Source organism: Globicephala melas, chromosome 10 (assembly GCF_963455315.2).
Source record: "Globicephala melas chromosome 10, mGloMel1.2, whole genome shotgun sequence".
NCBI lineage: Eukaryota > Metazoa > Chordata > Mammalia > Artiodactyla > Delphinidae > Globicephala > Globicephala melas.
The window spans coordinates 20,818,290-20,845,031 of NC_083323.1; the positions used below are offsets into that span (position 1 = coordinate 20,818,290).

The following is a 26,742-nucleotide window of genomic DNA, read 5'->3' on the forward strand; positions in this document are numbered from 1 at the left end:
ACAGAAGGAGAGGTGGATAGAGATGTGGGGGAAAGAATTAGTGGAAACACTGAGAGAAGGAGAAGCATAGAGGGGTAGAAACAGTGAGAGCAAAGGAAACTGAGCACACAGGAAGTGAGTTGGAGAGCAGCCTGGAAGGGGAAAAGGAGGGGATCCACTGCAGCAGTTCAGTGACCAGTGATGGTGCCTGGGCAGGGATGCTGACAAAGTATCCACCGGAGAAAAGTGGATGGGTCTGACATCTATTTTGGAGTTAGAATCACGACTTGATAATGGTTAGAGATGGAGGGTGAAGGCGAGGGAGGTAAGGGCAGAGTGAAGCGTCAGGAACAACTCTTGGGTTTCTGGCTTAAGCAGTTGAGCAAATGGATAGTTGCAGCGTTTGCTGCGATGAAGATGATGGGAGGCTGAACAGACTGAAGCGGGGAACCCAGCAGAGACAGGGCAAAAGTGCTATGTTTTGGTCATGTCTAATTTGAGAAGGCTTCAAAGACATTCAAGCGGAAATGTCAGGTTGGCAGTTGGAAATACTAATCTAGAGCTAAGAAGAAAGTTCAGGAGGAGATAGAAATTGCCAGCAATCCTTGGGGGATAAAACCACTGGAAAGAATGAGATCATGCGAGAAAGAAATGGAGAAAGCAGTGACAAGGATCTAGGAACAAGTCCTGAAAAAAAACAACATTTAGACACGAGAGAAAGAGTCAGCAAAGGAGATAGAGTCCTTACCTCGACTAATCCAGGTTTACAACTCTTCTGATTTACCTCCTCCCAGGAGCCCTTCCTGATTGGCCTGAATTAATTCTGCCTATATCTGTAGCTCTTGAATTCACATAGCATTTCTCCCAACTACCTGTCCTTACAGTGCTTTATACTATTTTTTCGTTGTTTCTGTACATTGCTTGACCAAGTATATTTTAAGTTCCTGGATTGCTGTCGGAAGTAGTGTTGAGAGAAGTATTCAAGCTGAAAGTTTAGGAAACACTTCTGGTGGGAGATATGTGAACATCTCTAGGAAAAACCAGGTAGGTGAAATGTGACAGCAAAGCTTGGAAATAGCCATACAGTAGACACATGTCTGACAGGAGACTTTTTTTGGGTATTATTTATTATTTTTCACTTTTATTTATTACGTGACCCAATAAATAATTTTACCTCTCACCAAACATGTCCAAGGTGAAATACGTGAAGTCGTTACTAGTCAAGGTACCAGCAGGTTAAGTGAGCTGCCTGATATACCAGAGGAATCACTATGAAAAAAATGACTAAAACTGGTGTATTTGGCAGAGGGTCCAAATGAACGGGACAGAACAGCTGTGCCAGTGCACAAGGACTCCGGGAGCAATGTGCTACTCAGGAATTCATGGGGTTGCCCTACTGGACGGGCACATTTTTATTACGGCTTTAAATAAATTCCATTGTGGTAGACCACATAATGGTCCCCGAAGATGTCTATGTACTAAACCCCAAAACCTGTGAATATACTGCCTTCGTGGGCAAAATGGATCTTGGCGATTGAGTAAATTAAGGGCCTAAGGAGATGGGAGATTATCCTGGTGAGCCCAATGTAATCACCAGAGACCTTATAAGAGGGATGCAGAAAGGTCACAGCCAGAGAAGGGGATGTGCCAAGAGAAGCAGAGAGAGAGAAAGAGATGTCATGACACAAGAGGCAGAGAAAGAGAGAGGCTGGAGCTGTTACACTACCGGCTTGGAGAGGAAGCAGCCAGGAAACGCAGGTGCCTGCTAGAGGCTGGAAAAGGGGAAGAAAAGAGCTACCCCCCCACCCACAACCCTTAAAATGGATGCAGCCCTACTAACGTCTTTTTCTTTTTTTTAGCTCATTTCAGAATTTTGACCTCCCAACTGTAAAATACATTTATGTTGTTTTAAACGACCAAGTTTGTGGTTATTTGTTCTAGCAGTAATAGGAAACTAATACACATCTTAAGCGAAGAAAGGAAGATATTCCCAAAGGGTCAAGACATTTGACCTAGAGAAAGCGATACGTATCCAAACATGGTTAGAAGATGTAGCAAGGCCAATGCATTGAAGCAACGAGTAAAGGGCACCAGCTGTATATAGTACACTTAAAAAAAAAAAAAAAAGATGCAAAATTTACAGGTAAAAGCCATTGTGAGTGCTGTGTGTGTGCTATCGTCATCAACAATGGCCCTGCCTTTGTACATCGGAGATCATTCATTCACTCATTCATTTAAATATTTACAAAGGCTCCTAGCGTTTACTGTCTCAGGGAACAGCACCCACACTCACCAAGTTCCAGGTCATGCGGACTCCTTCCTCTCTCACAGCTCTGCCCCAGCTCCAAACCTACCTCAGCCAGAACAATCAGTGGCCGTATCTCGTTGTTTCTACCTTTACATTTTCTCTTCAATACCCAAGGCCACTCCTTTAGTTCAAGCCACCACCATCCTTTTCCAGGTTTACTGAAACAGCCTCCAACCAGTCGCTCTCTCTCTACTCTTTCATGCATCCAACCTGTTCCTATACTGCAGCCAGAGTGAGCCTTCACACACTCCCATATAAGGATGTTACTACTTCCCTGCTTAAAACCCTTAATGGGGGCTTCCCTGGTGGTGCAGTGGTTAAGAATCCGCCTGCCAATGCAGGGAACACAGGTTCAAGCCCTGGTCCGGGAAGATCCCACATGCCACGGAGCAACTAAGCCCGTGTGCCACAACTGCTGAGCCTGCACTCTAGAGCCTGTGAGCCACAACTACTGAAGCCCGCGTGCCTAGAGCCCGTGCTCCACAACAAGAGAAACCACCACAATGAGAAGCCCACGCACCCCAAAGAAGAGTAGCCCTGCTCATCGCAACTAGAGAAAGCCTGCGTACAGCAACGAAGACCCAACGCAGCCAGAAATAATAAACAAATAAAAACCCTTAATGGCTCTCCACTGCCTTCAGGAAAAAGCCTAAAGTCCTTAAGGAAGCCATCAAAGCCTTATAGGATCCCCTCGGCCACCTCTGACCCTTACACTCCAGCCATGTTGAACTTCTTTTGGCCCGTGGAGCACGCTGCTCTCTCATCTCTGCGATCCATCTACATGGAACGCTCCCCTTCCTCCCCTCTTTCAGACTCACTCCTACCTACCCTTCAGATTCAACTGCTCTAAAAAGCCTCCGTGAACCTCCTCCCCTGTTTAAGTTGTATAGCAATATAGGCTTCTATTTTGCTGTACTCTATACTTAAAAAAAATAAGATTTGTAAGGGGGTAACCTTCTCCATCTCTTCCACTTGTATGTAGAACTCAGTGCTAAATTTAGCCCTGGAATTACTCCTAAACAATAAGTGTTGTATTTATTACTAAAGGAAATATGAAACAATAATGAAATAAATCTGTGGTATATTCCTTTAAGGTAAAGGTAGCTTCCAAAGCAGATGAAGATTTTTAAGAGGAAGAAATAAGATTCTTACTCCGTAATAAAACATCACATGTTATCTGCAAAATATAAAGGCTCTTCATTTGTTGGGAGTCTTTACTTTTTTATTTGAAAATTTCCTTTTGCAATGTTTGGCAGAGATCCAACCTGAAGAATTTAATTTTGTATTAGATAGAATTATTAGTTTGTCATAAAATTTTGTGGGATACAAAAAATTTTTTAAAAACTTAAAATCCATTTGCCTTTATATATGATAGACTAAAAGACTCTGGAAAACATACATATACAGTAACAAAGAAATGTAAAAACAACATTAAAAAAAAGAATAAGAGCTGTATGTACTGATATGAAAAGATGTCTATTATATGTCATGCAACCAAAAGCAATCTGCAGTACAGTATTTAAGTATTACCGGGATCACAGTGTTTTCTAAACTGTGTGTGTGTGTGTGTGTGTGTGTGTGTGAAAAAGAAAAACTCTTGAACAAAGTTAAATAATTTTTTTCAAGAGCCAATTTGTGTGTGTGTGTGTGTGTGTGGTACGCGGGCCTCTCACTGTTGTGGCCTCTCCTGTTGCGGAGCACAGGCTCCGGACGCGCAGGCTCAGCGGCCATGGCTCACGGGCCTAGCCGCTTCGCGGCATGTGGGATCTTCCCGGACTGGGGCACAAACCCGTGTCCCCTGCATCAGCAGGCGGACTCTCAACCACTGCGCCACCAGGGAAGCCCCAAGAGCCAATTTTATTTTGGGGATCAAAAATATTAACAAGTCATCCATCAAGGGAAAACACAAGTCATAATGTTTAAAATTCCATATAAAGTGAGTCCTTCACCATAGCTTATACTTTCTTACAAAAAAGTTTATGTTTTGTGAGAGTAGGCAGAAGTCTCTATCAGCACTTCAGCAATATCTAATATATGACTGATGGTTTTAATACTGTAAATCCCCATGACACTTTCAGCAGCAAAAACAAAACTGCATTTAATGTCTCTGTTACATTTCATACATTCTAGGTCTTTGTACATTAGTAATTCACTTATGAAATACATGGCAACATTCTGTTAAAACCACCTACTCTGAACAACGTAATAACATGATAAAACTTTATGAGTTTTTAGAAGGAGAAACACTAAAGAGATACAATTATAATTATTGCCTGCATCGTATAAACATTACTTCTTAGGCATTTCTCTATGGCAGTTACATTTCAACTAAAATAGGGAAATTCAAAATGAGACAACAGACTGACAGACTCAAGTTTCCTAGTCTCTCAAATTCTATGTACACTGCATGGTTCATTAAGGATGTAAAGGTATATCTGATATCAAAGTATAGGAAGCAAAGAATAATAGGAAGAAAGTAAAACACACATACATAGACATACATACACAGCCATGTTACTGTAAGAAAGCAAAACATAACAATACACATTAATCTTAATCCCTTACTTTCCTCATCAACAGCCAGATTGAAAAAACTTATTGAAATAACTGCACTTTCATTCTTATCTCCAAACTTAAATTGAGATTGACAGGAAAGAAAAAAAAGAGTGCTGCTTAGTAAAAAGTACAGTAAATGAGCAAAAACTAAATGGGAAAATATAAATTAGGAAACATTACTTCTGAACTGACCAATCATCCAAACATCACTGGACTCATTTAGTTTTTTAGTATATTAGCAGGTATACTGTTGACATTATTCCCTTATCACACACTTTGATTTACCATCACAAGTTACTTCTATTTTTTAATGAAGTATTCAAAATAAACTGATACCCACAGCAGAAATGAACCTGGGCCATACAAACAACTCCGCAGAGAAGTTGCTTATAGCTGGGAATATAAATGCAAGAGTAGTGTGATTAAAAAAAAAAAAGAGGCTGGACACTGGAGACAGTCTAGACTGAATTCTGGGTGGACCTTAGTAGCTTAATTCCTTTCTCTGAGCTTCAGTTTAATCTATGACATGGAGAAAACACCAAGGAGACTGCAGGATTATTAAGAGGTTTAACAATAATATAAGTAAAGCACCTAGAACAGTACCTGACACATTCTAGGTAATAATGCATTATAAGCAGTAGTGAGTGTTTAGTATGTGCCAGAAATAATTTTAAGTGCTTTACATGGACTAACTTAATCAACGAATGACAGCTACCATGACCTCTGGCACTGCCTTCACCTTCTGCTCCTCTCTGCCTGCCCTTTGGGGATAGCTTGAAACTTTTAATCCAAATTAAACAGCATAGAAATAATACAAGCTATGTGTCAGGCACTGTACTATGGATTATTTCACTTGATCTTCACAACAACCTTCACATCAATAAGGTAGGAACTATTTATTATCAACCTTCGTTTGCACAGTATGAAACTTAGACTTAGAAAGATTAAGTAACTTGCCTAAGGTCACACACACAGTAAAGTGTGATTTCAGAGCCCCCATGTTTAGAAACTCTGCTACATTAAAAGAAATATTACTTATAATTCATTAATATAAAAATAGCAGAGACACCCACTATTCAAAATCTGTGGGGTTTTTAATGAGTTTTTGAAAGAGATGAGTCAGACAGGTAACATGTATCAGGATTCTACACCAGATGACTATCACCAGTTTCCACTTTTTCATTCAAATCCATTCCAATCTCCTCCCAAAGGGAATCTGAGGTGGTGAGAATTCCAATTCCTAATTATTTAAGTCCCAAGTGAGGTAATCAGACAGCAGTTCACAAACTGCTTATCTTCTGAGAGAGGAGGTATGAGCACTCTCCACACAAACGAAGCAAAACCCAAACTCTGACCTAGACAGGGCCTGCAAAAAAAAAAAAAAAAAATCTCTTCACTTGATAGCGACTCAACTTCACCAGACGTACCACAGAGCACTCTAAATCCATAAGACTCAATCCCGTGGTTCGAAAAGTTAGGAACCAGGAATGACTGCATGGTCAAGCACTCCCTCCAAAACTTTCCTCCTACTTCCAAGGCAATCTACAAACCTCCCCGTAACGCAGCCTTTCAAACCGAGACGTGTGGGTGGGGAAAGCATCGAACAGAGCCTCCAGTTATTCGGCGACATGGGCCTTGCAACGACTGGAGGGAACAAATAGGGAAGAAACTGTAAACTCTGCCAGAGTGCAAAATGACTGTGTGTCATTCTCCTTCCAACGTCAGTGACTTCATCACTTCTTGCTGAGGGAGGCACTAAGGAATCAAGCGACCCTATATGTGCTAGGTGCTTGGAAATGAAGGTGCCCCTGGAGAGCCTAAACTAGCTTCAGGCTCTCATCCCTCCTTGGAGTCTAAAGCAGAGCGACAGCGGGTCGCTACCTCTCCCCTAAACTAGCACACCCACACCTGCCGTCCCCCGCCCCAGCACACCTGTGGCCCCTCGCACCGCACCCGGGTGGGCATGGGAAGGCAGGCATAACTTCACCTTGACGGCCCCGGGGACCAATCAGAGCACAGGACTCCCGCAGCGGGCCAATCGGACAGCGTCTTGGATCCCGCAGCTCGGGGCCCCAACCGAACCACCGCTTCCCCTGCGCGGAGCGCTGGGGGCTCCTCGAGCGCAAGCTGAGACGCGGCAGCCGAGAAGGCAAGTAAGAGTTCGCGAGGAAAGAGAAGGCAAACAGGGAAGTACTCACCCGCCCAGACGCAGGAGGGTCACTGCTCCCTGTGGGGCGACATTTCGCTCAATCTGTGCCTGGCCGGCACGCCCCTGCCCAACCGCCGCCGCAGCCGCCGCCTCTGCCTCGAGCTGCGCAGCGGTTCGCCGCCGCCTGTTTCGAAGGAACCAATCAGAAGGCGGAGAGGGGGCTTGGCTGGAGGCCCCGCCCCCAAGCCGCCGGGAAGCCGCAGACCCGCGGGCCTCTGAGTCGAGGGGCGCCTCGCCTTCCTCCGCCTGGCGTCTCACAACTCTGGGGGGCTAAGCTCCTCTTCTCACAGAAAATGGCTTGGTCACAGAGTACCTCCTCTCATCTGGCCCCTCAGCGACAGCAATAAACCCTTTTTATCCCGATTAGCAGGAGAGGTGAATCAACTTCTCCGAGCATCCCGGAATAGTGCGCGGTAGAGTTGCTCTGAGTTTTATCCTGTTCTGTTAAGAGCCCCTCCCAATTCTAAATCCACCCGCGATCTGGCTGTACTGAGGGCGCTAGGTTTCCGGATACAAACTGTCACCCTGCAGGAGTGGGAGTCCTGTGAGGGGTGTGGGGAGAGGGATGGAGAGAAATCCTGTAGCTGCAGGCCACAACTGAAAGCGGAAAGAGGATGTTGGCTTTTCCTTGAGGAAACACCGGAGCAGGGTCTGGGGGAGGGGAGGAGAAGGAGTAACCTCAACGCAATGAGAGCTGCGTACTAGCTCCCAGAGTTGAAGTATGGAGACTGGTCTTGAATGTAACAAGAGGTAGGTCCGTGATCACTAATTGTGGCTTATTATGGGGGCAAAATCGGTGCCGAAAGCCTGGAAGGCCAGGCCTTTCCCCTCTTCTTAGTTTTATTTTGTCACATCATGTTGCCTTTCTGGGCCTCAGTTTCCCATCTGTAAAGAGTGGAATTGCCTGGAATGATGTTCCCCAGCATTTATTCCTTCATTCACCTATCAAAAACAATGAGGAGGTACTGTTGCTTGCTGAAGAGACAAAAGTGAAAACGACAGCCCCTGCCTTCAAGTGCCCAGCAGCGTGGTAATGACTCAGTGGAAACCAGTGGAAGTCTGCGAAAAGATGGAACACCTAACAATCTTGTAGGGTGATGGTCAGAGGTTTGAAGGGCTTGAATTTTGAAGGACGAATAAGAATTGCCAAGAGAGAGGATAATTTGGAGTAAGGAGTGCTTTCTAGGCAGAGAGAAAAACAAGCCTCCAGGGATGTGAGAGCAGTTGTTCTGGGAATAGTAGTTCTGAATGATTAAAGTTTGGGATTCGGAGGTAGATCAGGCTGGAGGAGTAGGCACAGATGAAAACCCTCATAGGTACTAAGGAATTTAGATCCTTTCTTGCAGGCAATTGTGATTGATTTGTGTTTCAGGAAAAGAAAAAAAATTCATTTTTGAGGATTTTTGAAGAAAGGAGTAAGACTGGCAGCAATTCTAAAAATTAAAAGATGATAATTACATAAACTAGCTCAGAAGGGAGGGTGAGAAAGAGGTGTCTGGAGATATTCAAGAGGCTGATTTATCTGGACTTGGTATCATGTGACAGCGATGCTGCTCTAAGGAGCACAGGGAAAACAACTGTGGGGGAAGAATAATGCATTTTGGTGTGGGGTTGTGTTCACTTTGAAATGTGAGAGGAACGTGCAGGTTGAGGTGTTCAGAAGATGGTTGGAAAGTTAGGTCTGAAGCTGGTTAAATTAGTTTGTGAAAGAGATACAGATTTGAGAAGTCAATTCAACAAATACTGTTAAACACTTTCTCTGCACCAGACTCCATCCTAAGCACTGGGGTCCTGCTCTCACAGAGCTTACCTTCTGGGTTAAGCAGGTGAAGATGGTCATCCAAAAGTTGACATTTAAGTGGTCATTGAACCTGATACCCAAGAGTGGTTGCTCCATTTTTTACTGATGTCTATCCCAGAACCCTTTGCTGCCCATGACTGCTATAGATTCATTTTCACAGGACCTGTTGTTCAAATCAACCTATGTTTTATAGTGTTTCTATTTAAAACTAAAGGGCAGGACTTCCCTGGTGGTGCCGTGGTTAAGAATCCGCCTGCCAATGCAGGGGACATGGGTTCAAGCCCTGGTCCGGGAAGATCCCACATGCCGCGGAGCAACTAAGCCCGTGTGCCACAAGTACTGAGCCTGTGCTCTAGAGCCGGCGAGCCACAACTACTGAGCCCGCACACCTAGAGCCTGTGCTCTGCAACAAGAGAAGCCACCACAATGAGAAGCTCATGCACCGCAATGAAGAGTAGCCCCCACTCGCCACAACTAGAGAAAGCCCGCATAGCAACAAAGACCCAATGCAGCCAAAAATTATTAAAAAAAAAAAAAAGAAACAAAAACTAAAGGGCAATTTTCCATACCATTTCATTCAGCCAAATTTCAAGTGGAGTTCTGGTTTTAAATTGGATTTGTTGAGCCCTAATATCAAAATATGTACACTTTTCTACAGAACCTTAAGAATAAGTAAATTGTGTCACGGATCTTGTTTGATGAGCCAGTAGTTAACATGTCTTTTATTTTTTCTTACATACATACTATGTAACTAAACATTTGAATACCACTTATATGACTATTTGAAGTATGTACACATTCTCATTCAAATACACACACACACCACTTAATATTTCTCTAAGACATTTGCTGAAAGTTTGGCAGCAGGGTATCTTTATGGTTGCTTTCTTTTTATTTTCATTGTCTGTTCGGTTTGTCTTGGTAACTCCTCTAAAAGATACAGGACACTGTGATGGAAAGTGAATCCGAAGTCAGGAAATCTGTGCAAATCACTTCTCTAAGCCCATCTTCCTCACATTCAACTTCCACATTTAACTTCCTGGTTAAATGTGGGGATTGGGTAAAGAGTTCCCTTCTAGATTCTTTTGATTCTTGTTGCTTTTCCCTTATGTGTGAAAAAGAGAAAAGTTCCCCTTGTTGCTCCCTCAACCTCACTTTTACATGAATTCCCAGTTAGTACCCTGCCCCCTAAGCACACTCACCATCTTACCTACCTTGATTTTAACACTGCAATTAGTAATTGAGAGTTTCACCTAATGAGCTGCAATCTACTTTCATGTGTACATTTTCTAATTGGTGGTTAGGTTAATAGCAATGTTTTAGATGTCCTCACTTGAAATTGACATGGTTGTAACATGCAAGGCAAGACTCACCAGTTTGCTTCCATCGGATAATAAAGTATTTTCGTTCTGACTTTCCCGAGATTGTGATTATGTGCCCGCTTTAAGAAAGCACCATGCGTGGAGATCTAAAATTTTCAAGTGTTTACATTAGGGATATTTGTTCATCTGACTAAACATCTCTATCAAATACAGAAGAGTCTCTTATATAACCTTTGAATATTGAAATATGATTTTTTTTCCCCACAGCTCTTCAAGAATTCTCTATTGCTTGAAGTTTACTGTAGTTGTTGGAGAATTTTTTTTCTTTTTATTGGTTTATTAGTTGTTTTGTTCTGCATTTTGTAGTTTCTGCTGTTGTTTTTAACGCTTTGACATTATTGACTATCAATCTAGAGATTGTGCCTTGTATGAACTGCTGTATGAAATTTTGGGACAATAGAGGTCTTGATTCATTCACAAACTACTCATTCAGCAGATGAGCTGAGAGCCAACTACATTAAAAACAAGACTAAGTTCTATTATAAAGGAATGTTATTGATTTACATTAACAAATATCTGTATTAATTCAATGATATAAAATTGTATGATAACAACAGTTGTGATCAATACTAAAATATTATATCTATATAGTGAGTTGAATAGAGTTCCCTCCAAATTTCATGTCCACCTGGAACCTCAGAATGTGCCCTTATTTGGAAATAAGATATTTGCAGATGATTCCCTCTTCAGGTTTGTTAATTTGCTAGTATGGCTCACAGAACTCAGGAAAGCAGTTCACTCACCATTACCAGTTTATTATAAAGGTTACATCTCAGGAACAATCAAATGGAAGAGACATAGGGCATAGAGAGGGGGGCATGGAGCTTCCATGCTCTGGCACACCACCCTCCTAGTACCTTGATGTGTTCACGAACCCAGAAGCTCTCCAAATCTCGTCATTTAGGGTTTTTTTTTTTTAAATTGGAAGTTCCATTACATAGACATGAATGATTAAATCATCCGCCGTTGCTAATTGACCTCCATCTCTGGGGTCCTCTCCCCTCTCTGGAGGTTGAGGAATGGGACTGAGAGTTCTAACCCTCTAATCACGTGGTTGGTTCCTCTGGCAGCCATACGCCATCCTGAAGCATCTAGGGGCCCACCAGGAGTCACTTTTTTTTTCTGGCCACGCTAAGTGGCATGTGGTATCTTAGTTCCCCAACCAGGGATCAAACCCATGCCCCCTGCAGTGGAAACGCAGAGCCCTAACCACTGGACCACCAGGGAATTCCCAAGAGTCACCTTATTAGCATAAACTCAGGTGGGGTTGAAAGGGTCTTGTTATGAATAATGAAAGATGCTCCTATTGCTCAGGAAATGCCAAGTGTTTTAGAAGCTCTCTGTCAGAAACTGGGGACAAAGACCAAATATATATTTCTCATTATATCACAATTCATTTTCCACATAAGAAGCATTATTACTTGCTATTACAAGGTCTTAACCACTTGCATAAATCCAGACCTAGAGGATTAACTCCTAGCTCTGTCTACAGTGCCCCCTTAGTTCCCACTCATTTCCCACCACCTTCCCCACAGATGCCTTATGATCTGGAAACCCCAAAATACACTCAATTCCCCAAACTGGACCTACTCCCTCAGGCATTCAGAAATTTACTTCTCTGTCTTAAATGTCCTTTCCTTACCCCCCTCTTCCCTGGTGGGTCTGCAATTTCCCATTTGCTCTTCATTCATCAGCTAAATCCCTTTAGTTGGTGGGTACTGAGATCTTCATTTTGCAGTGGTGAAACTGTGGCTTACAACGGTACTGTGCACCCTCCCTCTCTGGCCCAGGTTACTTGTGGTCTTTTAACATCTGCACAACTCCCTTTTCTCCCTTCTTTTGCTCCTGCCACCCCTTTCACCTTGAATCCCCTCCCTTCCTACCCTGACCCATGGAGTCCTGACTATCCTTCCAAGCCCAGGGGAAATGCCACCTCCTCCTTGAGGTTTTCCCAGGTGAGCCCACAGCACTTTGCTCTGTGTAAGCCCCTCCAGGCAGTTACTGTGTCTTAATCATCTTTGTATCCCCTATGGAGATTAGCAACAATATCTTACCTAGTGGGGACTCAAGTCTTTTTTTGTTGTAGCAAATGGAATCCAACTAATGTTAGCCCCAACTCACTCCATTTTCTACTGACTAGCCATTTTTAGGACTTCAGGGTTGCCCTAATATTTTAATACGAAAACCTCTTTGCTTGCTAAGCAAGCTCCGTTTTGGCTGATTTCAGGAGAAAGGGACATATAAGCCCATTACTTATAGGTGTTTTATTGTATTCACCAAAGGAAAATGGGGAGAAGAATGCAACAGTATAACAATGAAGGAAGGCAATGAACTAATTCCTGCCTTGGGGGAAGTATACAACAGCTGTGCACCCTGCTGAAGGAGTGTTTTCCAAAAACAAAACAAACAAACAAAAAATGATTAATTATATGCACTAAAGCCAATAGTGAGCACTTTTAAGAGACTAAATGGAATGTCCCATCACTGGAGTTATCTGCATACTCTGAATTTGTAAATGCTGCCTCAAGACCCTAAGTAAGGAAAGAGATTGCTTGAGGGAATGTTTCATGTGACAATAATTAACTTTTCTGTATGCTATTCTCTTTGAACTTCAAAGAATATGAAATGATCAGGGGGCTATGGAAAAGGAATGAATATTCACCAGGGCTTCCAGGGATGAGAAAAGCACAATTTATGTCCTAAGAGTTTGCCTTTTTGGAAATTACCCCCTCAGATTCGATAGGATGCTATTCATCATTTAAAGAAATAAGTTGTATATTTTTCAAATTTTGTTCCCAAAGAAAAGCCTGTTGCCATTATGTTCAGTTTATTGCCCAAATTGAACACAGCCTTTTAATAAAATATATGCAGTAAGGTAAGATGAAGAGCAAAATGAGATTTTCCCTATCTCAACAGATAGACTTGAAGTAATGATTAATTTAATTAGGCAAACAGGGCATACCAATTTGAGTGAAAGATTCCCTGAAGCCTTGTAGAATACAAGTAGAGAAAGTATTTCAACCTAGCCCCACATTTACAATTGTGGAGCTTATATAACTACCACATAAATATTGATGAGAATTCTTGCATAAAACCAGGTACAAATGAAATAAAGGAAAGTTATATATAGGATTTATATTATGAGGAAAATGAAGAGCTAGACCCTGCCCCTGCAATGCCCATCACTGCACATCCCAGATTTCACAGAGAAGCGGGGTAAACTTGTGGTCATTCACTCTCCATGACATAAGCATCTCTGCGTGGTGATGGTTGAATGTCCGCAACTCAGTCAGGCGACCCAGAAGACAGGCAAAATGTTGAGGATTTTCAGGCTGATGAATCTTACACAACTTTTGTAGCACATCAAGCAGTGGTTCCTGAAGCTTCTCTACTGCCTCTCTGTCCTTTATGTATTGTCTGTCTGTTTAGAAGTTTAAAATAAAATGACAAAAAAAGTGGAAAAGTCATAATTTGGCATAATTACAGTAATGTTAACGTTTTTGAAGTGTAAGTTATAAATGTACACTTTAAATGTACAAATTAAGTATTCAAATTGATGAATTTTTACACACACGTATTTAGACTCATGTAATCACAACTAGATCAAGCTATAAGACCTTTACTGCCCCCCAGAGGCCTCCCTAAATTCTCCTTCCAATCAACGTGTACCAGAAAGACTCTATACTGAATCTATTCCTTTAGCTCTAACCCTTGTGCTCTGTTGCTTGTGCTTAGTCATGCTGGCTCTGTGCCTTTTGTGAAAGTATGTTGCCTAGAGCCTGAAATATACGCGATATCCCATTCTCAAGGTTCTGACCTTTAAAGGTATAACACTTTTCCATTCATATAGAGATAAAAAGTTGCAGAACAGAGAATAACATTTATCTTGTTGGAGGTTTGTAGGAACATTGTGACCGCACATACGTGGACAGCTGCAAGAACAAAGGATTCCAGCATCAAGAAGTTTGCAGCAACCAGCCATACCCTCTCCCCTTTTAGTAGAAAAGAAGCCTGAATTCTAACTCGGGTAAGGTGTTCTTTGGGACACTAGTCCACCATCTTCTTAGTCTGCTGGCTTTCCAAATAAAGTTGCTATTCCTTGTCCCAACACCTCGTCTCTTGATTTATTGGCCCATCATGCAGGGAGCAGTACGAGGTTGGACTAGGTAATAAACGCACTCAAGGCAAACTCTATGATGGGCATAAGTATCATTTCTGGTGGGTATATTCTGGAATTGCTGGGTTATAGGGTATAAATGTGTGTAACTTTAGTATGTACCGCTGAAAAGTTTTTCTTTTTTAAATTAAAATTTCTTATGGTAAAACTAACAACTAGCTTCTGCCTCAGTATCATGTATAAAAGTGGCTTAAGGGCTTCCCTGGTGGCGCAGTGGTTGAGAGTCCGCCTGCCGATGCAGGGGACGCGGGTTCGTGCCCCGGTCCGGGAAGATCCCACATGCCGCAGAGCGGCTGGGCCCGTGAGCCATGGCCGCTGAGCCTGCGCGTCCGGAGCCTGTGCTCCGCAACGGGAGAGGCCACAACAGTGAGAGGTCCGCGAACCGCAAAAAAAAAAAAAAAAGTGGTTTAAGGCTATCATTGTAATTAAGCTTTACAAATCATGAACATGGCATCACTTATTCCCAAATAATTAATCAAAAATATAGACAAATTTTATGTACAAAGGTATTCATTTCAACGTTGTTTAAAACAACAGCAACAACAAATCTGGAAACATCCTGAATATCAAAACACGGTAAAACTGAGTAAATGACTGTACATCATACAATAGAATACGATGTACATATTATAACAAATTTTTACCAATATAATTATTTAATGACATGGGAAAAGTACACTTACAGACAGTATGTTCTTTATTATGTTAAAAGTATATAATTTATGTCCTTGCTCAAACTTCAACCCCTTAAAAAAGCCTTCCCTGACCACTGATTAAAACAGCATTTTGCTGCCACTTTCTTTCCTTATACCCACATCTTTATATTTTTTGTAGTATTACCACCTCCTGAAAATTATTTGTATTCATTTCTTTATTTACTGTCTTTCTCACCCTACTAGAATGTAAGCTCCATGTAGCTGTATCCTGCCTGTTTCTTTGCTGCTATATCCCACAATGTCTAGAAACATGTTTAGTGCATATAAGGTGTTCAGAATGAAATTACTGAATGAGTATGATGTTTAGAAAAAGGCTGAGAACAACTACACTGAAATGTTAACAATGGTTCCATTTGACTGGTGGAATTATATGCCATTTTACTTTCTCTTTATGTTTTTTATCCAAGATTTTCTTTAATATTACTACTATACTTGAGGGGAAAACCAACAAATGGCATAAAAATAAAAATGTAACATTGAAATTACCTGGAGAGAGAATAACAATTGCTGTAAGCAGAGCATACTCTTCTTGAGTCATTTTCAATTCTGCAACACTTTTATAAAAGCTAAACATAGGTGTTATATATTCATCAGAGATACCTATGGGGGAAAGGTGAAAAATTGCAGAGGCATAGTAAAATTTTTGAATGACTGAAAAGTGTAAAATTACAAACATTATATATATATATATACATACATGTTAATATACCCATATGCAGATATTTGATAAACGTCCCAGCCACATTTAAATAATGACTATATATTAAATGTCCCAGCCAAAGGTGAAGCATTGCAAAGAAGATCAGTTAAAATCCTCAAAATATAACCTAATCAGCGATTTGTATGTCTTTGATTTTGGCAGTGCCTTTGTTTTAGTCACTACTGTGTAACAATAAATGATAATGTTCTCGAATTGCCAAAAGAATCTCTGAACTTCACCATGCTCTCGATGGGCTTTAGTTAATCTTTTTAACATTACTATCTATAATCAAGACATAGACAGCATCTTAACCAACAAAAAATTATTGTTCTTCAGTGCAGAAATATAAACTCTACTTAATACATTGGCTAGAATTCTTATCAGAGTTCTGATCTCTCTCTGAAGTACCAAAGCTGTTTATCCATTGCCTAGTAGGCAATGGTACTTGGCCCTTCTCTTCAAACTCAGTGTGTCCAAAATCAAAGACACCATGTATAGAACTAAATTCCCCATCTTCCTCCAAATCCACTCCTTTCCTGATGTTCCCATTTTCAGTGATTGGTATCCTCACCCATCCAATTGTCGCCACCTGACAACCAAGATTCAGCCTTCCTCTAACTCAGTCCAGTGCCTGGATTGAGTCAAGTCCTGCGTATTTGACCAGCTAACTCTCACTTGGTGCTCTCTCCCCTCTTCACTGCATCTGGTTGACCTAGTTTAAGTCTTTCTTTCTTTTCATCTGGATCACTCCAATTGCCTCCTTACTGGTCTTCCTGTCTTCAGTGTGGTCCTCTTTAAACCATTCTAGAATCACCTTTCTAAAATTCAAACCACACTCTGTCTCCCCAGTTCTTACAAACCTTCAAAAACTCTCCATGGCTTTTGGCATAAATGTTCTTCCTTTTTACATAGGAAACTCCTGGACCCGTCCCCTGCCTCTCCCACCACCCAATACTCACCCACATGATAGCAATAGGAGTTCACATTTACTGAGTACTCATTATGTACTAGGCACTGTTCTAAGCACTTCTTATGCTAGAACTCATTTAATCTTTCTAACACCCCATGAGATAGGTACAGAGAGGTTATGTAACTTGACCAAAGACACACAGCTGGTGAGAAGTGGAACCAGGATTCAAACCAAAGCTAGTAGGCTTCAGAGTCCTGGCTCTTAGTTGTGACTAAGGGGTACTATCTTTCTATCACACAGCCTATACTCCAGCCATGTTCAGGCACTCGGAGTTCCCTAAACAATTCTTATTGCCCAGTTTTGTACATGTTCTCTCTACTTGGAATATCTTCCTTCTCCTTTATAACTTGCTCCTCTTCATAATTTAAGATTCCTTTGTGCCACTTCCTCCAATCATTCAACAGCTATTAGTTTGGTGCCTGTTCTGTGCATGGCTCCACTCCAGAAAAGCTCTGACTGGGGAATTGTGCAGACAGAAAAAAAAAAAAAAAAAAAAGGTGTGTTGTGACTTATGGATGAATTAAGATGAGTTTCCCAGAATTGGTCCACACTAGAATAGACTACTCTATTCCATCCCAAACCCGACCTAAAAGCCTTAGAGCTTCAGTTGAAACACACCAGAATAAAGTTGGATTCCAGATGCTAAAGAGTATAATTATCATCTAATATTATACTTCACAGGATCAGAAAGCCTGAATCCTCACCTTTAGATGAATCTAAAGAATCTTCACAAACAGAATCCTTGGCCTTTCTGTCTTTAGTCAAAGTAGCACACTTTCTTCTCCTTTGACGTTTAATCAACCCCAGTTGGCTCTCTTAACGACAGTGTCTTTGTTGAGCAACTTGGGGATGACACCATGTGGAAGATTGCCCTCTATCCAGCTGTTACAGACTGAACTGAATACCCATGACCAAACTAGATACAACTTAAAATGCAGAGGGTTGGAGTATGCGAGGCTGGGACTACTAGTCCCGGTTTCCAACAAACATAGTGGTTAAGAGGTAGTAAGCCTGAGTTTAAAAGCTGACCTATGACTTGATCTCGGGCACATTACTTAAACTCTTTAAGCCTCAGTTTCCTCATCTGTGAAATGTGAGTTATATCAATAGTATTATATGAGATAATATATGTAGAGTTCTTAGCACCAAGCCTGGCTCATAGTAAACCCTCAATAAATGTTAGAGCAAATAATCATAAAAAGAACTATTAATGTTGTTATTCAGGAGAATTGGGTCAACACATTAGTTCCATCTTAACCTTCGATTAAGCTCATGTACTTTTGTGTTTACAAAGCTACATTTTTGTTTTTGTTTTGTTTTTGCATTCTGCAGTTTGCTAGGGATGAATACAAATTGGCTGATCAGTGATTTGCCCTAGTATTTTTCTAAGTATTAAAGCTAAGCTAAGATCTGTATTTGTTAATACAGCTATTCTTTTTCATCTTCAAAAGATGTCAGTCTTCAATAGTTGGGTATTACACCCGTTAATTGTGGTTACCTAAAATAATAATTCACGACTGTGTCATTATTTTAAATAGTATGTAAGGGTTTGGAGATAAGATTAAAGGCAACAGATTTGAAAATATTTATGAAATCATCTTTGACTACCTAATTTTCTATCTTATTTGTTTTTCTAAATCCTCTCTCACCCTCCAAGGATGATACCTCCATTAGCTATCTAATTGCAATTGATAATTTTTGGAAAAAAAACCAAAAACAGGTTAAAATGTTTATTACAACTGTTTGTTTTGTGCACCTTGTAAAGAACAACAGTGAATATAGAGAAAATGTAGAAAATAAATAATAGAAGAGTTTAAAAAATTTTTTCCTACAGGATAGATAAAATATAAACCTGCTTTTGGAATTAGAGTCAATAATCAGAATTAATCACACCAACATAAACAAAGGGTGTTTTAAGTGTTTATGAGCCAGCAATTTCTAACATAAGAAATGTAACAATAGCATCCTCCTGAAGGGGCAGTCTTTTCCTGTTTTCCTGTTGACTCCTCCTTTCTGAAACTTACTCAAGTCCAATTAGTTGATTTTTGGTCACAAGAGGGGGCTATTTTCTAACTTAATCACAAAGACTACCATGGAAATGGTCAGTTGTAAAAAAACATTGTTTTTGCTCCTCTGTTTCTTGTTTGCCTTAAAAAAAAAAAAGAGGTCTGTGATTGATAAATTAATTGTCCAGTGATAAGAAATATTCCCTGAGAGAATAACCATGTGATAGAATTAACACTATGCTCTTTTAAGTTATTTTCATTGGGGACAAAAATAAAACCAAGGTGTGTATGTGTGTGTATTATACACAAGTGCACATATACAAGGCATCCTTGTTCGGCTAGGACACCCTACCCATGTTTCAGGGCCAAGTTCAAATTTTGCTATCTCTGTGGAGCTTTACCTGTCACGGTGAAGCAGAATTAGTTGCTCCCTTCTCTATGTTCAATTCTATTGCACCTCTCACAATTCATATCTCTCCCTCCCATTAGAGTGTGAAATACCATATACAGTTTATGAGAGCAGGAGTCAACTGCGGTATTCCCAATGCCTGGCAGACTGCCTAACCAATAAAGATGTTTCTTATTCCTCTCTGTATCCTTAGTAACTAGGGTCCTGCTGGAGACAGAGTAGGAGATTAATAAATGCTTGTTAAATTAGGCAATGTTATGTTTTGTTTGTGCCTAGCAATGAAGGTTACATAGCTGTGAGATGTGCTAGGGGAAAGGATGCCACTCAGACAATGGAAACATTCTCTTGGTGCTAAGAGATTGGACCTTGGCCTCTGTTTCAATTGCTAACCTCCACTCAGTGAGTCATTTGTACCATACAGTTGGCCTTGAGTAAAAAGCTGCCGTCACATTAGCAATTCAAAAAATAACTGCTTTCAATGTAAAATATTTAAGATATTTAATAAATAACATACTTTCCAGTAGTACTACTGGCTAAAATTTATCTTAGGATAACGATGCTTAAGAGTTGCCAGGATTTGGACTGTCAAGTTTCAGATTCATCTCAACCAAATTCACCAATTTTTGTGTGCCTCATCTGTGCCAGGCACTGTGATGGTGCTGGGAATAGTCGTCAAACAGTTTACAGATTAATGGAGAAGGCAGATACATAAATAAATACATAATGTCCTAAACTGGGCAAGTACAGAAGGCTTGGGGAATACTGCTGAGGGGCAATGGAAATACTGACGCTTTTATTAGTTTAATAATCTCTTTTACTTTGAAGAGGTTTCTTCCTATAATTTGACTCCCAAATTTGTCCATGCCAAAATTACTGTGTGACAACTTTAAAAAGCAACATGAGAGTTGGTAAGAATTCTAATTCTTAAATTAAACTTTCTCATAAATATTGTCATTTGTTTCTGTACATTTCCAACCTTTCTTTCCAAGACTGTCTGTGAACTGATAATCAGCTTATATGGGCTTCATCGGAGAATTTAGTTCTTATTGTTTTCATCTTGCACAAGTTGCCAAGGTTAAAGCAGCAAAATCATATATATTTAAAGAGCAGAAAAAATAAGCACAATATACTATGTACAGTATATTTTACTATCTACTACAACTTCATCACTCTTATAAGCATCTCTCCTTCCTCTGACCTCATTGTCTTTATTCATTTTATCATTTGCTTAAAAGCAATTTCAAATTACTAGCTGCTGCTTATGCTTTCTCACTCAACCAAAAGGCAGGAACCATGTCTTACTGGGTCTTAATATTCCCTACCAGCTGACAGTTGGGCAAATATTGTATCTTAGCGAGTGACAGGTGCAATGTGCAGAAATGGTACTGGGCTTTGAGTAGAACACCTGTGTTCACCTCCTGGTAGTCTACTGATTAGCTGTATGACCTTGGGCAGGTCACCTAGCCTATCTAAGCCTGTTTCCCCATCTATAAAATAGGAACACAGCACTCACATTTAGGGGCCATTGGAAATACTAAGGAGATGATGCATGTAAAAGCAAACCATTGTAAGATCACAAGGTATACTTTCATCCTGATAAACACTTACTGAATTGAATATTTCACTCATGTCTGTTGCGGGGAATCAAAAAAGGCCGAAAAATCCTATAAATTTCAGAGGTTATTTGTATTTGAAGTGAACATAGAACAAGTTGTTCTGTTAAGTCTGTGAGAAGTTATTGCTAACTTCCTTAATGCTAAAATGTAAACTCATTCAGTGTTAGAAAGCCCTTTCCAGTTCTATCATATTTTATGTTTTCATATGATTATTCCTATATTTATTAAAACTTCCAGCTTATAAATGAATTTTGCATAATACCACATTAGGAATAAAGGAATTGATGCACTAGAATTATGTAGAGACAACTCAGCCACAGGTTGTATCAGATATGTGTTCTGAAGCCTCAATTAATATAAATAAACCCTGTAACCCTCACTAAGTAAATGTGCCTCAGGAGACAGTATCTTTGTATATATGATGGGATTTGAAAAAAGCAAACAAAAGAGTATGAATTTGAAGAACAAGAAAAGAAATTTCACATGATGTTCTTTAAAGAGTTCTATAGGCTTAAACAGGGTAACTTTGAAATGTTATGTTATTCTGGAATTAAATGTACAGTAGAAATAAGAATGTGTTATATAAAAATAAAAAGTTATTCTGAAAGGTCATCTTGCAAGATCAGGTTTTTCTGTGGTGTGGGGAAGAGGCAATGTTCTGAAAATCCACTGGGAGAAGCAAATTCATAAATATTAATAAATGGAAGCATCATTATAGATAATAAAATACGAAGCAGCATGTGACTTTGGATGGTTTTTATTGTCACAATATGTGGTTGATGTTTGGGTAAAGTATCTTATTATGAGCTGGAGGCATGCATTTTATTCATACAGATTGTGTTCTGGAAAACTTCATTCTTGAACTCATCTGAAACTTGCAGTATCACAAGTTCTGAAACTTATGTTCTCAAGCAAGGTTTTTTCTTTTTGATCACTACATATTTTTAACCTGCAAGACCCTCATGTGTTCTCACCTAGTTATTGCATTGGTCTCTTTATAGAGACGTGCCTCTTGTCTCAATTCCTCCAAACCTTCCTTCAAATTACTACTAGAAAGATCTTCCACAGTACTGCTATGGTCGTATCATAGTTGCTCAGAATATTACCAAGAATCCCCATTATATAAGAACTAAAGCTCCTTTTGTGGTATTTGCCATCTTTAATAATCTAGTACTCACTACATTTTCAGCTCCACAAATATTATTTTCCAGCAATATCAAGGTATTTGTGAGTCCTATACACAGATGCTCTCTCATTTCTCCACATCTTTGTACCTGCAATTTCTATATTATTATGTTATAATGGCTATATCTCTTGGAATGCCTTTCTGAGACTTTTGTGGCTTGACAAGTTCTTAACTTGTTCTTGACAAGTTCCATGGTTCAGTTGTCAACTTTGTGTGCCTTTTGTGACTCACCAAGTAGATTCACAGGAAGGCAGGCACATCTTTATGCTTCATTTTATATACACATTCCTTATAGTCCCTATTACACTGCACATTGATTTAGAATCACTTGCTTGTACACCTTCCCCACTAGTCTGTGAGTTCCTGGAGGACAAAGACCATACATTGTCATCTCCATACCCTCCCTGTCACAGTATTCCTCCATAATAAGTTAAATTGTGTTATTCATTCATTATTTCATTTTTATCTCTTGAGAGGCAATAGAGTATAGTGGTTAATATACATGGCTTCTGAAGTCAGGCTTCATGTCTGCCTCTGGAAAAGTTATTTAACCACTCTCTGTCTCAGTCTTCTCATCTATAAAATGGGAATAATACCAGAACTTATAGGATTTTTATGGGGATTTGATGAACTAATACATATAAAGTATTCAGAACAGTGTCTGAAACCTAATAAATTATGTGTAAGTGTTGCTATTAGTATTATTTCTTATTTTGCTTTGCATCGAGATGGATAATAGTTTGATACATAGTCATTCATACCTGAAGATTTTGAATAAATGAACCTTTTTCTAGACTGAATAATCCCAGCTCCTTTAGGCTATTTTAAAAATCAGACTAATATTCCAATCTTTAAAAAATTTCTCCTTTGGTCCTTCATCTTAATGCAGTGAAAAGAGTATTTTTGGTATTTTGCTATTACAACAAGAATTTTTGAACCAAGTCACTAAATTCTCATCTATTCTTTTTAGTATCGTTCTCTATGCTAGTCACAATGGTCATATAACTACATAAGACAGTGTCATTTTTAGTGCCATTGCTAGTCACAGTGGGCATATAACTGCATAAGATAGGCAAGAGGCCTGCCTTCATGGGATGTACAAATTCTTACTTGCAGGAATAGACTTTTTACCATTAGCCAAATTACTTACCGCTCTTTCGAATTCTCTCTTCCAATAGGTCAGCATGTCCAGCTGGAAGTTTCTTACTGAAAATCTCAGCTGAACGGAGAAACATAGCTTCAACTGCAGACCCTTTCAGCAAAGCAATCTGATCTTCATGGTCCAATGTCTGAAACCCTGAGTGAAGATGATAATCAAATCAGTATCAAAAATTGTGAATGTTGTATAACAATATTTCATCATCACCATCATCCTCATTGATAAAACCTTTCCATAAAGTGATTTTGTAATTGTTTTAAGATTGAACAGCTAAACTGAGTCAATAAGTATCTATTGTACTCCCCCAAATAGAAGCTGACTTTTATCTTCATCGAGCAGGATTTATTTAACAAGTCCAGACTAAAGAGGATATCAAGTCCATACCAAATATGTATACTTATATACTATGGAAGAGACAGGCTGATTCAGATGAAATATTGGAGATAAAGTAGATTCTCTTTGAGCCATTATTTTAGTCATATCTTGTCACATCAGAGAGGGTCAGAGAGGGTCAACTCTGCAGAATGGAAGCATCCACAGGCCAGAAAACATTTTACATGTATTCAGAGTTTAAATGAATATTTGGCCAACTCGTTGAGTCTTTAATCAATGTGAAGAATGGGTAGCATTCCACCCCGCCTGCCAAAAAACCAATCAGGGCCATGCTGAGGTATCTGCTCTGAGCTCAGCACTGCACATGTGGGGTAGGGAAAATCAGAGACATATAGGAAAAAACTGATGACCTGAAGAAATGTAACACTGCCCAGAAAATCCAAAGTCCTTATGCAGGCTTATATGCTATAGTCCCCAGTGGCCTCTCTGACCTCACTTTCTCCTTCATCACCTCCTCCTCAATTATTGTGCTCCAGCCACGCAGACCTCTGGCTCTGTGGTGAACACACAAGTCTGATTTTGCCTCAGGGTGTATGCTCTTCCCCAGCTATCCCCATGCCCCACTCCCTCATTGTATGCAGGCTCTGCTTCAAGGTGACCCTACCTAAAATAGCACTCCCCAGCACTCACTAGTCCCTACCTGCTTTATTTTCATTCATAAAACTTACTACTGCCTGACATGATATTATAAGTTTATTTGCTTATTTGTTAATTATCTGCCACCTCTCCTGGAGTATAAACTTCTTGGGGACAGAGACTTTGCCTGTTTTATTCACTTCTGTATCCCAAGTGCCTGGCATATAATAGGTATCCAAGAATTAAATAACAATGGAGTTTAGAGAAGAGAGTAATGCTAAGGATTAAAAGTCACTACCTTGATGGTAGGCATTCAAAAATACTTGCTCAATGAATAAATGAATGAATTGAAGAACTGAAAACATAGCAGGAGTCCATTCATGGTGATTACTTAAATAAATTATGGTAGATCCATAGGAGGGCAGTATAAAATAAGGTCTCTAAAATCAGATTGCCTAGAAGAAAATTCTGTCTCTGACACTTACTATCTTTGTGGTCTTGGGAAACGTACTCAATCTCTTAGTGTCTCAGTTTCCTCACCTCCAAAATAGGGATTATAAAAGCACCCACCCCTTAGGATTGGCAGAAGTATTAATGAGGCAATCATATTAAATGCTTAGTACAGTTCTTGACATACAGCAAATACTTAAATAATGTTAACTATTATTATTACAATGGAATACTATGCAACTGTTAAAAGCATGAGGCTGGTATACATATATGGGAAGATGTTAAAGAAAGAACGATACCCCAAAACAAATATGTACTATATAATCTCACTTACATGTTTAAAAACAACAATCTATGTATGTGTATGTGTGTATAGATTAAAATATATGAAAGAAATCAAACCAGACTTCTGTCAATAGTTGCCTATAATAAAGATGATACGGATGGCTGTGAAGGGGACTTTAACTTTCTGGTCCATAAATTTCTGCATTGTTTGAATTGCATGATTGAATTACTTACAATGGGTACCAATCTATTTGGAGTTTTTGTATACAAAACTTTAAAAATGGGGTGAAAATGTCCTTCTTTTCCTGCCTGCTGAGCCTGCCTTCCGAGATGGTCCAGCTCTCTGAGGCATGATTTTAAGGATGTTTGGAAAGGTCTCCGGTAGGACTTTTTTTTTTTTTAATTCAAACAGAAAGTCACAAAAATTATAATCATCCTCATCAGTTCACTCAGTCCCATGTAATTAATTTTTTATCTTGATCTTTTGTTAGCACTTTTATGAATTCATCAGTTTTTCATTAGAGTTCTGAAAATGCTTATTCATTCAGTTCAGCAGTATCTGGTAGGACTTTTTATCAAAGTCCATTGATCTTCTAAATTCAACCCCTATGTTGATAAGCAAATATTTAAGTCCCTTTCTATAATTTGCATTTTTCCCCAAGTGTAAAATCAGATCGTGAGAGTAAAGAACAGGCTTTTTCAATCTATACTCCCTGTCTCCCTCTACCCAAGATTCTGAATCACTCTCTTAGAAGGTATGCCCATTTGTTTCTCTTCCTAAAATATAACCTAGAAACTTAAATCAGTCCTAAGTCTCATCTTCACCTCAGTGTCACAAATGCCTGATCAATGAGAGCAGCAGAACATCTTCTTTAAGTATCAGCTCTGCATTGACCATCTCTTTTCCTGTTGATAATGAATAACCTTCCCCTGTTCTGAGAACTTGAGTCTTTTTTTATGACTCTTCAAAAAGTCACTACCTTAGAGAACCTAAGAGCTCCTTTGAGGGCAGGAGCCATGCTGAGTCTCCAGCACCCTGGACAGTGCCTGGCACAGGTTATGCTCAATGAACTGCTGAAAGGAGTGACTCAGCTGGGTCTTTCACAAAACACCCTTTCCTACTGGTATTATATATCACTATTATTACTATATATAATAATGTTGTCATTTCTATAATTATTGTTAAAAGACATTTTTTTCTTTCTCAAGGTTTTCTTGCCTTTTATTTCCTGCTGCATTTAAATTTTTTTCCTTCTACTTTACTCGTTAAACATGCATTAATTGCACTCTTTCTCTCCCTCAGGAAATAGGTTAGGCACTGGAAATGAAGAAGTGTGTAAGATATTGCCATTGCTTTCAGATAAGTTACCTTCTTATGAATAAGATACTTTTTCACCTTCAGTTATTTCCTGATTCAATACCAACTGACCATTTGAACTGAAAAACCTTTTCCCATAAACAACCAAGAACATCATATTCTCCCTTTCCCAGTTCTCCCCCCACAGTTATCACTCTCGTGTAATCTTTTTTTAATCATGATTGCCTTCAGCCAAATTAGCATATAACAATTAAGTTTCTCTTTCATTGTTAATAAATAAATGAGAGAATATTAATGTTTCAAGAACTTTCTCCCCACATCTTATGACTTTTATATAAGCTTATGTCTATCCATGACACATTTAATAAAATAATAGCATAATGCTGACAAAAGAAAGCAAATTAAACTGTCTAATTAAAATCCTACATCAGAAGTCACCTTCTGTAATTTAATATTACAGTGTTATGCTGCTATGCAAGATATTTATTATACTCTACTAGACCATGGATTCTAATGTACTAAAATATTTTAAAAACACTGAAACAA

General features: G+C 39.5%; 2 protein-coding genes across 2 annotated transcripts in view; both read right to left on the reverse strand.

Moving 5' to 3' along the window:
* GAS2L3 (growth arrest specific 2 like 3) overlaps positions 1-7,124 on the reverse strand; it is a 33,800-nt gene extending 26,676 nt beyond the window's left edge. The window contains exon 1 of the mRNA XM_030856274.3: positions 7,042-7,124. The gene's annotated coding sequence lies outside the window, so the exon portion shown is untranslated. The remainder of the gene's footprint in view (positions 1-7,041) is intronic.
* A 6,180-nt stretch (positions 7,125-13,304) lies between these two features.
* NR1H4 (nuclear receptor subfamily 1 group H member 4) overlaps positions 13,305-26,742 on the reverse strand; it is a 66,527-nt gene continuing 53,089 nt past the window's right edge. The window contains exons 9-11 of the mRNA XM_060305979.1: positions 23,166-23,312; positions 15,615-15,728; positions 13,305-13,656 (exon numbers count right to left, since the gene is read on the reverse strand). Of these exons, the coding sequence (XP_060161962.1) occupies positions 13,418-13,656; positions 15,615-15,728; positions 23,166-23,312 (500 nt within the window). The 3' untranslated portion in view covers positions 13,305-13,417. The remainder of the gene's footprint in view (positions 13,657-15,614; positions 15,729-23,165; positions 23,313-26,742) is intronic.